This window comes from Amia ocellicauda, chromosome 6 (genome assembly GCF_036373705.1).
Source record: "Amia ocellicauda isolate fAmiCal2 chromosome 6, fAmiCal2.hap1, whole genome shotgun sequence".
Taxonomy (NCBI): Eukaryota; Metazoa; Chordata; class Actinopteri; order Amiiformes; family Amiidae; genus Amia; species Amia ocellicauda.
The window spans coordinates 13,671,293-13,686,527 of NC_089855.1; the positions used below are offsets into that span (position 1 = coordinate 13,671,293).

Genomic DNA, 15,235 nt, shown 5'->3' on the forward strand with positions numbered 1-15,235 from the left:
TTGCCCCCCAGAAACAAACAGTTTGAGATGGTTTGGGTTTGATGCATATTTGTTTAGTTACAAGACAAGTGACAAGATACAATGTGTGTATTTGCATCGTTTTAAACGCCTCCAAGTAAAACAATGCAAGATCTGCACACGATTATTAATCTATTAAAAAACAAACATGGCATAATATCGAGTTTACACAGTACAAATGTGTAAATGCATAGTTTTTCGATTTAAAAAAATGCAGAAAATCGCACGTAACATGACAATATTATAAATGAAACCGTGTTTGAGGAAATAAGCGCAATTGCAGCTTTATGTGGAGATCTTACAGCTCTGCTTCGTCAATTGCATATTTATTTATGGTAGGTCTGTATGCTACCTGTGAGGTGAGCTCGGATTAGTCTTGCTGGAGGGACATAGGAATACATTAAATTATTTTCCATGTAAGTAAATGTCAGAGTCGTTTATCTAGTTGGTGTGGCACTGTCTGTGGCTTGAAGACTCATCTGTATTCCTGGGTGATGTACAATATTTGGTGAAACTATCCCAGTATCATGCATTTGCAATACATGAAAGTGCATTGGATACATCATGAAAGTATTACTTTGTAGCCTAGAGGAATAATATATTCAATGACACATGCCATCGAAACAGTACAGTATGTAGACTGAAGAGAACCCCCTGATTTAACCCACACGACTGATTAAAATGAATGTGTCCTGGGGGTGTTCAGTACATTAAGAAACAAAAAGTAACCCATTGATTTTGCTCAGGTAACAGGACACTGGATCTTGTCTACGTGCAGTCTCTCATTACTATAGACATGCGGGTAGTGCTTTCAGATCCTGTTGACACATCATCTTCTTATTTAATAAAAGCTACTTGAAAGCACCAGATAAAACCCGGGCAATTGAATATAATATTATTTGCAGAGTACAGAATGGTACAGAATACATAGGTATAACTGTTTGGCCACTAACATCACAAGCAGTGTCATCAGAGGTGTATTATGTATTAAACAATGTGCGACTGACTCAACTCCTGCGGGTTACGACGTGCACGCATTGGAGTCCCCGGCCAGAAAGTGCGGTATGCGACACGCACGGCCCGCAGCAGAGCAGAGCCCACAGCGCCCCGCACGGCCGGAGGACTGCAGACAGACTACACCCCTGTAAACACTTTGCTTAGGGCTGTCACAGTACCAGTAATCCCACTCACTTGCTGCATCAATGATGATGTTTGAGCTTTGTAAAGATGCACGATTACTGGCCATTAATAAAGAGTGTAGCTTATACAATCAAACTTTCTATATATACAAACACGAGTTTAATATCAAATAAACGTGTAAAAGCATTGGTGTTGCTTATGACTGAGCTGATGCAAACTGCACAGTGCAGCCATGCATTGCTGGGACTTTATCTCCACATGCTTGTAAACTGTTTATCTGCCAACAGATCAGTATAGTATAATATAGTGCAGAAAGGAAGAAAACAATGTCATGCATATACAGAAGTAGGAGTTTATCTCGACAAGAACAATTTGTGAATAAAATTACGAGCCATGTCAATCCAGTTGCGAATGTTTTATTTTAGTGCATATTTACCATAAAATTGTAGATTTTTTGAATACTTAACACTCACATTTCATCAGTGCAAACAAAACACCATCATCTGAAACATTTACAACCAATGAATTTCAACACACACAAAAAAAAACAGTTGGTCGTATGCATTTCAGTACGGGACAAAATACAAATAAAAATGTAAGCCTGTCAATAACTGTTAAATGAATGGAAACCGTGCTCAGCTAATTTGTTAATATCAAGATTTCGTTTTAGATTGAGGTTTTGGCTTTCTGTGTCAAATGTTGTGAAACGAGTGGAGTAAAGAAATAAAGAAAGATTCAATGTGTATATATTTCACACAGGCACATATACATGTTGTATACAATATTATTTGCAGAGTTGTAAAAACTCACAATTACACAAAATTGTGCATGAAGGTTAATTTAAGTATCATTGCCCAATGTGTGTATAACATGAGATATAAGAATTAATACACATTTATATTGAATAAATGAAAGCTCTTCAATAAGTGAAACATTTCAACAACACAAACTGTTATCTGTTATTTATAGAACATGGATCAGGATGGAAAAAAAGTTTCAAGACTGATATGCAAATAACTGATATGTTCAAAGGCTTTATAACCTATATAACCTTAATAGTGATATTAAACCTACTGATTTAGCTTGACAGACATAAAAGAAAAGAAAGGCAATTATTCTAAATAACGTGAACTGTGAAAGTCTTGTCTCTACACATTAGGGGCATCATATGTCTTGACAAAATAAGAATAGTTTGCTTATTTAACAATAGGTTTGCATTGTCTCCAAAAACAGTTTAAAGAGCATGACTGGCAAACAGTAGTCACATTACAATACAGTACCTTTTAAATAAAGCAACAAAACATGGCTTCTGTAGAGAGGTAAGTGTATTTTAAAACCTAGACTCCACCAACTGACTACCAGACAGTGTACACTGGAGGTACGTGACTGGCGTATAAAACACACAGAGGAATACTCAACACACACTGGACAAAAAACAAGCCACAAAGCTTTGTAGAAACATACAAACAAAAAGCTTCAGAACAGTGCAGGGTATCACTAAAGAGGCGTAGTGTTGGTTAGAAGATCTGCTGTTCAAATAATATCTTCTCAAACCCTTGAGGTGCTGTGTGGTAGAAGTCACTGAACTGGCAGTCCAATATGGCACTGTCATCCACTGAAACAGAAGGGAAAAGGTGACACAGGAAATTTAATTGATTGTGCTGGTCTACCCTGAGTTACTCATTGACTCTCAACCCAAGCAAGGTTAAACACCAGTTAGAACTTTATTATTATTAACGATTCAGTCTGAATTACATAATAATAATAATAATAATAATAATAATAATAATAATAGAATACATCTATCAAACATCATGATGTTAATATACACGTGTTGTTTTCATGATTTTTACTTATTTACTGGGCATAATTCTACATCTTTAAAAGAGAGAACAATAGAAACATTGACCTGTGCAGCAGTACAAGATAACTTACAGCCATATCTTAACATGGGGCGTTATACAGTTTCTGGCACTTAAATAAATGTGTTTAACTTCTGTTTGTTTTTATTTACTTAAAAACAGAAATGGGTTTGACGCATTAAAGCTGTAAGACTTGCAATTTTGCAAGAGGGTTTATCGCCATCTGGTGTTGAAAGTTGAAACATTCACACACTGTAAAAGGGACAGCAAGTGGGGGATATTATATATACATATTCTTTGACGTAATTAAATATAGACAATTCATAATTTGCAACATTGTTTCAAGATTGAAGCACTACATCCCTGCAACAAAGCATGTAGTGCAATTGTAAACTACGTTGATCAACTATTTCTACATGTAAATGTTCTTACCATATACTACAGGAAACACTGTTCCGCGAATTCCTGAAGCTGGACAATGCATATTCTTTCCATTCAAGTATAAATTAAGTTCCACATGGTCATACGTGATACCCTGCAAAGAAAAACCAAACAGGTAAAGTGGTTAATGAATCGGTAACCTTTAAATAACAGTGCTTTAGCAAATATTTTGTAAATTCAGCAAGTTGGTGTGGTGAGTTTTGGGTTTAAATTGGAGGCATCAGGACCAGGAACAATAATTCATATTGCAAATTCCTCTGTACTAAAAGGTATATATCCCACAGCAACAGTACAGTTTTTCTAGATAAATCCCTGGATGCAGCAGTCATTATTTTATGCGTTAACCATTATATTGATTGCATTACTGTCCAACAATACATGATAGTCTTCATGTGCTTTTATTCATATATATACTAAACTCAATTAGAATAGTTGCTTTCTGGGGACTGTGTGTATATACCGAAATTAGCCGAGTACATTAATACTGAAGAACAACTTTATAAATACACCAACAGATAAGCACTGATTGACAAAAAAAAAATCACAAATAAGCCTACAGACTTAAAGCATTGCGCTCATTTAAATAAAATAAAAAATGTACTCTGACTGATTGAAAACCATTCACCAGCTATTATTCAGATACCAGTAGAACAGTTCATTGATTAAATGTATGCTAATTTACTTTATTTCTTCCTTTGAATAAGAGATGCAATCAGTGTATTCATGTAACCCTAATCGCATCAATATAAATGACACCACTGTGCCCCACACCTCTAAAGACTCTTCCACACAGAGCTTCCAGTTTGCCCTGGGACACTCCTACAGAACAGAAGATCTAACTACATTTTAGCAAATATTCAACATATAGTTGGCCTTCATATTGTCAAACCTCCTTCAAGTATACACCGCAGATACTGCACCCACTGGATATCAGGGTTGCACAATGAACACGATAATGCATCTAACTGGTTAGAATTACAAGATGATTACACATTGATGAACACACAATTTGAATATGAATACTTATTTAAATGTGTATTCAATTCAGAAGTCATCGTTTCCTTTAAAAAGAAAATGAAGGAAGGACAGACCAGAGCTCTGCACAATTTCACTGGGCCCGAGAGCCCATACTCACCACTATGTCTCCCTCCTGGGGTATGCTGTTGGCAGGAAGCCTGTTCTTCTCCTCGTTGTTGTGATACACAGAGCCGTCATGCCTGAGGACCAGGCTGTAGATATCCCGCCCCATAGGAATTTGGTTCAGGTTGACTTTCTGTGTAGCTACCCCAATGCCCCACACCCCTGTAGGAACACCACTATATGTCAAATGTGAAACATATGATGGGGGACACTATATGCACTGCCTTTATACAAGTTCTGGCTGAACAACGGTTTTCCTAAAAAATGTAAATACTCTTGCAAGTCTCAAACACACAGGTGAAAATCTGTCATCTTTTCATTGTTTTGGTTTTATTTTGCAAAGAGGAACGGGTAGGGCCTAAACCCTTATGCTGTGCACTGAACTGAGGCCTAAATTCAGAGAACGAAACTGAAATGCTCACCTTCTGGCATCACTGATCAACCTCTACAATTGATTTTGTGTGGTAATAACCAACAGAGGGGTCATTTGATTCTGCAGCCTCATGTGATTGTGTTTATGCTCATGTGATACTTTACTCTCACTCAGGAGTCCCACTGCTGCCAGAACAACAATCCTCAGAGAAAACAGGCTAAAACCTATACCCAGTACTCAGCCCGTGTCCTTCATAATTACATACCTGTGGACTGGATTTTAAATTCAAAATAACTCTTATTCTGGTGCAACGGAGCATTGGCCAGACAGCCTCCCGTGCCACATATTCTTCTCCCACTTTTCACGATGACAACGTCCGTTCCTGCAAATCACAAATACATTTTTAAGCCACTCAAGTCTTACATATACCCCCCTCCCCACACACATACCATGTGCTGATATTTGCCCTAATCAGTCAACATCTGATTGAGTTTATGGAAATGCAAACTCTAACCGTAACCCTTGCCCGGACCAAAACATAGCCCTACGGTGATTACTAAACTTAATTTGAGCACTAAATCAATCAAAATACTAAATATAAACAAAAGACCATTTCTACATTTGTCAATATGTGCCAGTCACATTTTCAGATTATTATATTGTTTTGTGACTTGCATTTGATTGCAACACACATCAATCTAACCTCATCCTCCCATCACAAATTAATATTCCAGAAAATGAGTGATGATACATTTTCCAGAGAAAGCTCTTCTATTTCAAACCATGAGAACAGAAGAAGCGTTTTGGAAAATGTCTCATCATTTTAGACATGCACTATCCTGTTGAAAGATTGTTTTCTGGAAAGTACGAGTCAAACCTGTGGTTGCAGTGCAGTACAATTATATTAACCACAGCATGGGGATGTGCTCCTCTGAAGCAGCTTCTGCTTCTCCTGAACTGAGAATCGCAAACAGCAGCAACATTACAATGATATCATCATCATCATCATCACCGGGAGGGATTAAATTTTATTTCTGATCTAGTACGGCCTATGTGTAACAGTAACAGGCCTTTGGATTTCTAACTATGACGCAATTACGTACGCAATACATCTGTATCTATCCATCTCTCTCTCTCTCTATCTAGTACAAATGCCAGTCAAGCGAGGGTTCAATAGAGGTAAACAAATGTTCCTGTTAAAAAAACACTTAAAACTATTCAAACTAACAAACTGTGTAATTTGCATGGTAGCGGCTTACGTCATGTGATTTATCGATTTGGATCATGGACGACTGTTCAGTCACGCACGATACACGTACAATACTGTATAACCAAGCAAATGAGAAATGATTTTTAATGAAAATCTATTTATGAAGGTTGTTACAGATAATACACCAGTGACACCTACTGTGGGGTTAACTCTAAACTAAACCTGACGTGTTTACAACACAAAACACGGGGAATGGAGGTGCTTTGCGCAAGTTGCGCGCTAGTTGTTATATTGGTAATAATAATGAATATACAATGTAACAGCTCTTAACCCCAGCGGCACTGAAACCGAGCCGCCACTCGTCTGTTTATTTCCTTCTCTGCTCTGGAAACAAAACCGCAAAAATACACCTCCAGCCATCGCCCTCACCCATGTGCTGTGTGTCCAGCTGCACCGCGGGCATCTCCTTCAGGGGGATATGTCCAGACCCCCCGTCCCCGCAGCATCTCAGACAGCAGCAGAAAACTGAGGCCATGACAGTCCGACGCCACACTTTCTCCTCTCTCCGGAAATAAATCCGGCCCGTCCTCACCGGCCAAAGAGGAGCTCACAAAAGCAGTGTCTCGTCAGAGTGACAGCGCCCCCTGGCGGAGCGGCAGCGGGCGCGGATCCCGGCGTCAAACACTGCAACTCGCATTCTCGGGTCCAAATCACTTTATGATAATAGCCGGAAAATATAAGTCAAAATTGTATTTTACCAAGATTAAATAGTAAAACAATAGAAATAATACGTAATACATTTTTGGTGCACTCTGAATGCATAGCAAACATTAGAAAACAAGAACACAAATGGAGTAACAACTGATTTGAAGTGAGGTGATCAATTATACATTCATGAATTGGGTCATGCATGTTTTACTTGCCACTGTGTGGTAATGGTCAGTTTGCTCAATTGTCAAACGTACCGCTCATGAAAAACGTGCACGGTTACATTATTAAAGGAAATTAACCTCCCTGCGACCCTCTCCAGGATAAGAGGTTTCGAGGATGGATGGATGGATGGATGGATGGATGGATGGATGGAAATTAACCTCCACCTGCAAAACCCTCCAATTACATTCACCAGGGAAGACATATTAGTGGGTGTGTAAAATATACATATTGAAACAAAGTTTTGACACTACCAGGAGCAGGCTTCACTATGATCAACTTTTTACATTTCACATGCTACTGCTGATAATGAATTGATTTACGAGATTTTACTGTCCAGGACATCCTCAGCCAAGGCAATAATGATGCTGGATCAACAATAATTCGAAAAGAAAGAAAGACTCCCATCTGACAACCACAAACTCCTCCCACCGTTTTTACCCTAGCTGCATTAACAGCTACACAGCGACACAGCATTGCTTGAGTTTTTAACGTGATATCATCCCAAATGGTTGATTGATAACAGATTCAAATTTCAAATGACTCTATTGGCAAAACAGAAACACACACAAACACGCTGATTGACAAACACTGAGATGGTGTAGGTTAAAGTGTGTGGGTTTACTATATGGGCCAAAGATGAGACTGCGACACTTGACCCCTACGACGGTACAGTGGCGTGCAATACTGTGGATCAGGGGTTTTCAAACCGGTCCTGGAGAACCCCCTGCCCTGCTGGTTTTTGTTCCAACTGAGGTCTGAATTGCTTAATTGAATCCTTAATTGACCTAACAAAGCGATATACCATTCAATTCAGTAATTAAGACCTAGGTTGGAACAAAAACCATCAGGGCAGGGGGTACTCCAGGACCGGTTTGAAAAGTCCTGCTCTGGATCAATGGGATCTGCTCAGAGTCTGTACCCTACCCTATAGCAGTATTAGTACTTGTGATTTTTTATTTCTTGAATATGCCTTTTTTCTGGTCATGAATGACACTTTTAGTTTTTTTAATAACACAAGCAACTCAATACACCAGTGCAGATGCTTTACAATTAGGACACAACATACATACAATAATCCAGTATGTAACGTATCATAGTTGTGATAAGGTTGTTCGGAGTATGTTCATAGCACTAACTCAGACAAGCAGGTAGCATCCAATCAGAGGGATATTCAATTCGGCTATTATTGGATCAGATTCTGTAGTATCAGCCATGAGGTTACTTAATTAATTCTGTGGAATACTGTAAAAATGGTGACCATACGTCACAATAATGTTCTTGTTTCTTTTGTAATATTTATTTTCTTCATATCGGCCAATTCACCACATGGTTGTAGAGGATGAATCACACGTTTTGGTCACATATGACACTATTTGGTTGCGTATGCCACCTTTTGATTCCATATGACACATTGTGGTCGCATGTAACAGTTTGGTCACATATGACTTTTTGATTCTGTATGACAATGATCAGTGGCGTGTGACACTTTTTGGTTGGTATGTATCACACTAGGGTCAGTGTTGGAGGCTGATGACGCACCATCATTTAAAACCTCACCGGGGAATATAAATGACAATGAAAGAAACGCAACTGTAGCATCTAATTCAGTCTGTACGCTGATTATTTTCTCAATTCCTTCATGTAACTGGTTATATTTGATAAAGTCAATGGCCAGGACTAGTAGTAACCTGCATTAAATAAAAATATGATTTACATGTATTTTTGAGTTTTATATATGTTATATATGCAGCACACCATATATATAGGTATTGCAATATTATGAAACAGTATTATTTTATAATAAATCATACATTATGTCTGTGGTATGATTTAAACGTTTTGCTTTAGTTCCATCTAAATAATCATCTATTTAAATTAATATTATAGTCCTCCAACAAGATTACTGCTCATCCGTGTCTCTAAAACATGAATTATTGTAGCCAACTTAAGTTATTAAGTGTGTTAAGATCAAGATCACCATATCTGAGCTGTCTTTTCATGCAAGCTGCTGAATACTTTTTTTTATTTTGCTTTATAAATGGTTTGCATTAATCAGATTTACGTGCATTTGCTTACAGCATGATTTTCAAAAGAGACAAATAACTATTTGTTTCAATATTTAAAGCCTGGTTAATAAAATCGAATCACTTTATTTCAATATGTTAAAGGTTATAAAAGTGAATACACAATGTTTTAAACTATTTTCAAACTACTTATGAAGTGATCAAATCAGCTTTTAAATGTTTTTACGTTTTTATTTTTTTAGAGGGGCCCCCACAATTGCTAGAACCGGTCCTGATCACACTGTCTTTTCTGTAATGTGCTCGTATTTACTATAGAGGTTATTGTGTAAAAACGGTATTGGGGGATATTTTACACTGTACAATAAATTCAGCTGTATCACCTACTTACTGTCACATACTATCACATAGGCCTATGCATAATTCCTAACCTAATTTTTACTATTACTTACATGAACCTACAAACTGTCAGTGATAGTAACCTGCATACAACCATACAAAACAAATATACATACAATAACTTACTGTAACATGCAAACAAAGTATCTTCAGATACTTTACATTCTATAGTTATGCATTTTACATTTGAACAAGGCTGTGAATACATTTTGATAATTACAAGGTTTTATTTAAAGCATTTTCTAAAAACAAAATATCAAATAAAAAATGATTGTTCATTAAACACGATTGATCATTAAATATTTTTCTATATATCGCATATAATGTTACATTTCGTATTTGGGTACAGTGATCATATTATAGGCCATATTACAGTAAAACAAGTTTGACCTTTCTTAAGTAACATCTTTGGCTGCAAAACTCCACTATGACATGCGTAGCACCCCCCGTCATCACAAGCATAGCACAAGCATAGTGTATTTGATGCGGGGGACACATAGACTACATTTATAATATTGACAATGCATCAGATGCATTAGGAAACGATTTTTGCAGAAGTTAATTTCAGTCCCCAGTAGCACTGTCCAGAGAAGATGGTAGCTGCAGTTTGTTATTTACGCATATAGCCTACACTTCTTAACGGATTAAAGAACAAACACACACAGTGCATCACAATGACTGTTCCCTGCTACACGACAGGGTACTGATACGCACAGGTCAGTCATTCCCCCACGGAAAGCCCAATACCCGAAAAAGTCTCGTTTACGTTTTGTTGTTGTTGTTTTGCGTGTTTTATGATTTCACGCAATACTATGTTGACTGTAAATGTGTGCTGTAAAACTTGATATATAACTCTCAATGGGATCATAGTGTCGTGCTGATCGGGATGTTTCTGAAATGCAAGCTGCTCATGCCACCCTGCCCGCTGTGAGAGAGGTGCCATGTGTTAGTGAGCAGGACACACGGCTTGATGCGGCTCCTTGCGCTGCCATTTCGGATGAGGAAGCTGGAACACAACTTGTGCTTTTTATTAACAGATTGTACTTGTACAGATCCATTCTATAAAGGAAATGTACTCTTTCACAAAAGAAAACTGACCTTAATGTAAACTCGATTCATTAAATGACTTGGTGAGCACTGTTTAAGAAACAAATATCTGAATGCATACATTTATAAAATACTGTACATGAATAGTGCGGCAAGTTTCTCATTTCATTCTTCATACAATTAAAACGAAATAAACCCGATTAACTTCACCTTCATGTGTTTTCAAAGCAACAGCTAAGGTTTATCATCTGTAAACTAAAATATTACTATAATTATTAACTTCAATAAAGTTGGAAGATCAAAGCAAAATGAAAGGCTTAATGATTAAAGTCTGCATGACTAAGATGAAGCTTGCTGGTGGACAGTCCTTCGTATTTCTTTGTGGTGTTTTGCATAGCAACAGCCCCCCCCCCCCCCCCCTCTCTCTCTCTCTCTCTCTCTCTCTCTCTTCTCCTCCTCCTCCTCCACTGTACAGTAGGGCTGATCTCGCTTTTTCTATTCTTGGCTATAAACGAAAAATCAAAAAAGTGCGGGGGCTCAGATGCATTTATGCAACAATCATTTACATGACTCTGAACACTTGATTATGTTTGATTTGCAACTTAAAACCTCCAAGACCCTCAGGAGCAAGGGCACTGTACATGTGAATACACTGCCGCACAGAACAGAAGTGGTTAATTGATTTTCCCTCGGAAAGGGCGAAGTCTGCACAGCAACAAGCGCCATGATTGCGTTGCTCTGTGCGTTGCAAGCAGCTGGTGAGTGCTTTTCTCTGCCCTCCTAATGCATGTTGCTTTATACGTGCACAGCTAGTCATATCCATTCCCAATGCCTTGCGAGTAGTGTCTGCTGCTGTACAATCAGATGCATAATTGCAAAGCATTTCTGGTGAGTGTTTTAAAAATGCCTAGTTTTAATAAAAACGTACATGATCGTGAACCACACTGAGCAATGCTTCCGTGTGGGCACAAATGTGAACACTTGGGGTTTGATATCGTCGCGTAAAGTGAACACAATCAGATATAAGTGCTATATGCGTGTATTTGCGTTTGCACGTCAACTGTGTGTTGATAATCGGAGGTCAACTGTATAGGAAGCGTCTCGCCACCTTAGTAGGAGTTTTCGAGCAGTGCTGGGTCATGCAAATGTGTAGGGACTGTATTATTGATACCTTGATTTGTTCACAAGGCTTTATTGAGCGGGGCGTCAGGCAGCTCATCTCTCTCACAGCTGTATTTTGTCAGGCATCTGTCACAGCTGTATTCTGTCAACTACTGTAGATGCACCGGAGCTTGAAGACAATGTACATTACAGCCAGCCACAGGAAGTAGAAATATTGATTTTCAAGGGGAGAGATGGGTTAGACTTTTTATGGCGCCCAATCGAAAAGGGTTGCTACGCTGGGGTTGTAACTTGAAAGTCTGAGCAGTTCTGCTTTTGGAAAGTGTGTGTCTCTATACACACACACATATATACATATATATATATATACACCACTGAAATGTGTCATATTGCTGTTTGCAGAGCATTATGGAACTCCTTGAAGAAGATCTGACCTGCCCGATATGCTGCTGCCTTTTTGAAGACCCCAGAGTCCTGCCCTGCTCGCACAGCTTCTGTAAAAAGTGTTTAGAGGGCATCCTGGAAGGCAGCAGGAGCCCTGCGTGGAGGCCACCCTTTAAGTGTCCCACCTGCCGCAAAGAAACGTCCCACAATGGGATAAACAGCCTGCAGAGCAACTACGCGCTCAGGGGCATCGTGGAGAAATATAACGCCATCAAACACACCCCCAGAATGGCCCTGTGCAGGACCCACAGCGGCCAACCCCTGAACATCTTTTGCTCCACAGACCTTAAACTCATCTGTGGCTTTTGCGCCACGACAGGGCAGCACAAGGGGCACACGTTTTGCGCCCTGGAAGACGCGTACGAACAGGAGAAGGCGGCTTTCGACGAGCTGTCCCAGAGCATGGAGAGCTGGCGCAGCGCCGACGTGCTGTCCTGCCTGGAGTCCCTGGAGGCGAGCAAGAAAAAAGCCCTGCAGCTCGTCTCCAGAGACTCCCAGAGAGTCACGGAGTATTTCGATAAACTGATCCACACCCTGGAGCAGAAGAAAAACGAAATCCTGTCCGATTTCGAGACCCTGAAGCTGGTGGTGATGCAGACCTTCGACCCCGAGATCAACAAGCTGCGCACCGTGCTGGAGGAGCAGAGGCGGGCGCTGGGCATCGCGGAGACCTTCCGGGACGCGCCGGACCCGCTGTCCTTCCTGCTGCAGATGCAGGAGTTCAGGGAGAAGCTGGGCATCATCCGGGAGACCTCGCTGCCTCCCCGCACTGACATGCACGTCGGCCTGTACACGGCGGAGTTTGACATCAAGAGGTGGGACAGTGTGCAGCTCAAAGATGTAGATAAGCTCGCCGCCCCGCACGAAAACAGCACATTCTCCCTTAAAAAGAAAAGGTACCCCCGGGTGGTGGTATGGTTGGCGGGCTTCATATGCGCTGCACTGCTGGCCTTACTCTGCCTGGACCCGGAAAACCTGGCTTGTGTGTCAGGCCACATGTCCACTGTGGTCCATGGCTGCGGGGAGCTGGTGGACTGCGCCTCGGTGTGCTGGAGAGAGGTGGCCAGGGTGTGTGTGTTGCTGCTTGATTTATGTCACAGGAATATATTGATTGTGATGGACGGGACTGTAGACTTTGTTGCCAGTTACAAGTTTTTGTAGACGCGTTTCCTTAATCGAGGTCTGTTATGCAAAACTGTGAAACGTTTTACTGTCGGGTTCAGGACAGATTCATGCAACAATATTCATTTTACGTGCACATGTTACAAATATGTAGATGTAATATGGGTGTCTTTTTCTGGTGGGCCAGTGGGGGGTGTGTGTCTGATTTGATCAAGTTGCTTCAGTTTTAATGGGAATACCTCACATGACCTTTGCTATTATTAGATACGATTACTATATACAATTATATATGTCAGCCTGTGGAATTAAATACAATATGGGCGAAATAGATAAGAAAGTATTGCACTACAAATGCACTATAAAATCATGTCATGTCTTTTTTTTTATGAATGGATATTTTTTGTTATTAATTCAATAGTTTCAGGAACTTGCTTCACTTGAACTGCGGAATAAATTCTTACTACTAATACAACTACTTCTATTACCGCTACTCCTTTTTATTGGTGCTATTAATTTTGTGTCTTTGTTTTGTGAACCAAAATTGCTATATAGGAATACAAACAAACATCTGCTGTTAAATACAATAATGTCATATGTAGTTTTGAATAACAAGTAGCCTGTGCACAGATGGCTCTTCAAATTGAATAACATTTGCATTAAATAAAGTTGAGTTACCCAAGTGGCAAACCTGTGTCCACACACATTAGCTAAAGAGGTGTCTATTGATCTCGGTGGGTGAGGTGAGAGCATAAAAACGATTGAACTAATTAAGACTAAGAATTATATTTCGATTCAGACTTCGTTATAGGTATTGTAAGAAGCCCTATGGCATATATTATGTTTTTGATGGATGTAGGCGTAAGTGTAAGCAAAGACTTTAGTGAAGTAATTCAATACACATCAGTTGTTTTCTGTTTCCTAAAACAAAATACAATTAAAGTTAATTTATTTGTTGGGCAGGTTACAAAAACTCCCATTTATAAGGCGTGCGGTTTTAATTTAGTTAATATAATTTCACTATTCAAATTACCTTCAATATAATTGTACAGAACATTCATTGATGTAAAAACTGAACCATCAAAGCAAAACAAAAATATACTTGGAACCGCTGAAGGTAGATTACATTTAAAAAGGGTTACTATTTGATTAGATTTATGCCGACAACATTTCATAAGTTACCACTTATTAATAAATACATTTATTCATATATATTAATATTACTTAACGAGGCCTAGATCTTAGGAGAAAACAACTGTATCGACCAAAATAACTGCATTACATGTTTAATGTATTTTACACTCGTTGCAAAATGATTTGAATGTATGCACTGGATCAAACCATTAGCAACATTCAGACTAATTTAGGATACTTTCCTTTATGTCATGAAAAACAATAAATAATTAAAAGAATTACAAATCTGCCTATTTCAGGACTCCCGCTATAGACAGTTCATTCATATTAATTATTATTATTTTCTAGCATTAGATATTTTGCTAACCAGATTCACAATTACGGCCTACAAGCTCTTGATATTCATCAACAGTAATATCTTGATTTATTAGCATGCAAATGATGTATCTTTAAATATGGGCATTACATCAACAAAACGTTAAACTTCAAAGTGATCTTAACAATTTTTTCTTGTGACCTGGATTTTTTATTTGGCCACATATGAGATAGAAGTTGCATTTAATTATGTCCAAGGGAAGAAAATGAATCAGCCAATTGTAAACGTTACCTCAGTGGGCTAGTTCATTTGAGTTGTCGTGTAGCACAGATATTTGTTCAGTAGCTGTGAAGGAAGGGGTTGTCGGCACAATTCCTGTGCTTGATTTTTCATTTCATTTTTGGCCATACTTTCTGTAAACCGCACTTTTCCTTTGCATTGTGCGTTATATTGTGCAGATCCCGGTGTGGTGGAGTCTCACCCTGTGCAGAATAAACGCGGTATATTGGTGCAGAA

The 15,235-nt window shown here is 39.0% G+C and overlaps 2 protein-coding genes across 3 annotated transcripts; one reads left to right on the top strand and one right to left on the bottom strand.

Moving 5' to 3' along the window:
- Nucleotides 1–1,558: 1,558 nt before the first annotated feature.
- spryd7a (SPRY domain containing 7a) lies at nucleotides 1,559–6,772 on the bottom strand. Its single transcript, XM_066706212.1, has 5 exons — nucleotides 6,614–6,772; nucleotides 5,240–5,356; nucleotides 4,597–4,763; nucleotides 3,453–3,555; nucleotides 1,559–2,773 (listed from the first exon to the last, which is right to left on the bottom strand). The coding sequence occupies exons 1-5, from the start codon at nucleotides 6,717–6,719 to the stop codon at nucleotides 2,676–2,678; spliced, it is 591 nt and encodes a 196-aa protein (XP_066562309.1). The 5' UTR covers nucleotides 6,720–6,772; the 3' UTR covers nucleotides 1,559–2,675.
- A 4,271-nt stretch (nucleotides 6,773–11,043) lies between these two features.
- Nucleotides 11,044–13,744, top strand: trim13 (tripartite motif containing 13). 2 transcript variants are annotated; one of them, XM_066706213.1, is made up of 2 exons: nucleotides 11,044–11,472; nucleotides 12,109–13,744. In XM_066706213.1, exons 1-2 carry the CDS (start codon nucleotides 11,449–11,451, stop codon nucleotides 13,309–13,311), a joined length of 1,227 nt encoding a protein of 408 aa, XP_066562310.1. In that variant the 5' UTR covers nucleotides 11,044–11,448; the 3' UTR covers nucleotides 13,312–13,744. The 2 variants fall into 2 exon arrangements, with proteins under 2 accessions (XP_066562310.1, XP_066562312.1); XM_066706215.1 differs by having other exon boundaries at nucleotides 11,044–11,342.
- The last annotated feature ends 1,491 nt before the right edge of the window (nucleotides 13,745–15,235 follow it).

Bases quoted from the DNA above. Each gene is read 5' to 3' on its own strand.
- spryd7a (XM_066706212.1), bottom strand. From the start codon at position 6,719: ATGGCCTCAGTTTTCTGCTGCTGTCTGAGATGCTGCGGGGACGGGGGG. The intron at 4,764-5,239 runs GTATGTAATTAT...GTGTTCCTACAG, and splicing joins ATTTAAAATCCAGTCCACAG to GGGTGTGGGGCATTGGGGTA. The intron at 2,774-3,452 runs GTAAGAACATTT...CTTCTGTTTCAG, and splicing joins AGTGTTTCCTGTAGTATATG to TGGATGACAGTGCCATATTG.
- trim13 (XM_066706213.1), top strand. From the start codon at position 11,449: ATGCATAATTGCAAAGCATTTCTG. The intron at 11,473-12,108 runs GTGAGTGTTTTA...TGCTGTTTGCAG, and splicing joins ATAATTGCAAAGCATTTCTG to AGCATTATGGAACTCCTTGA.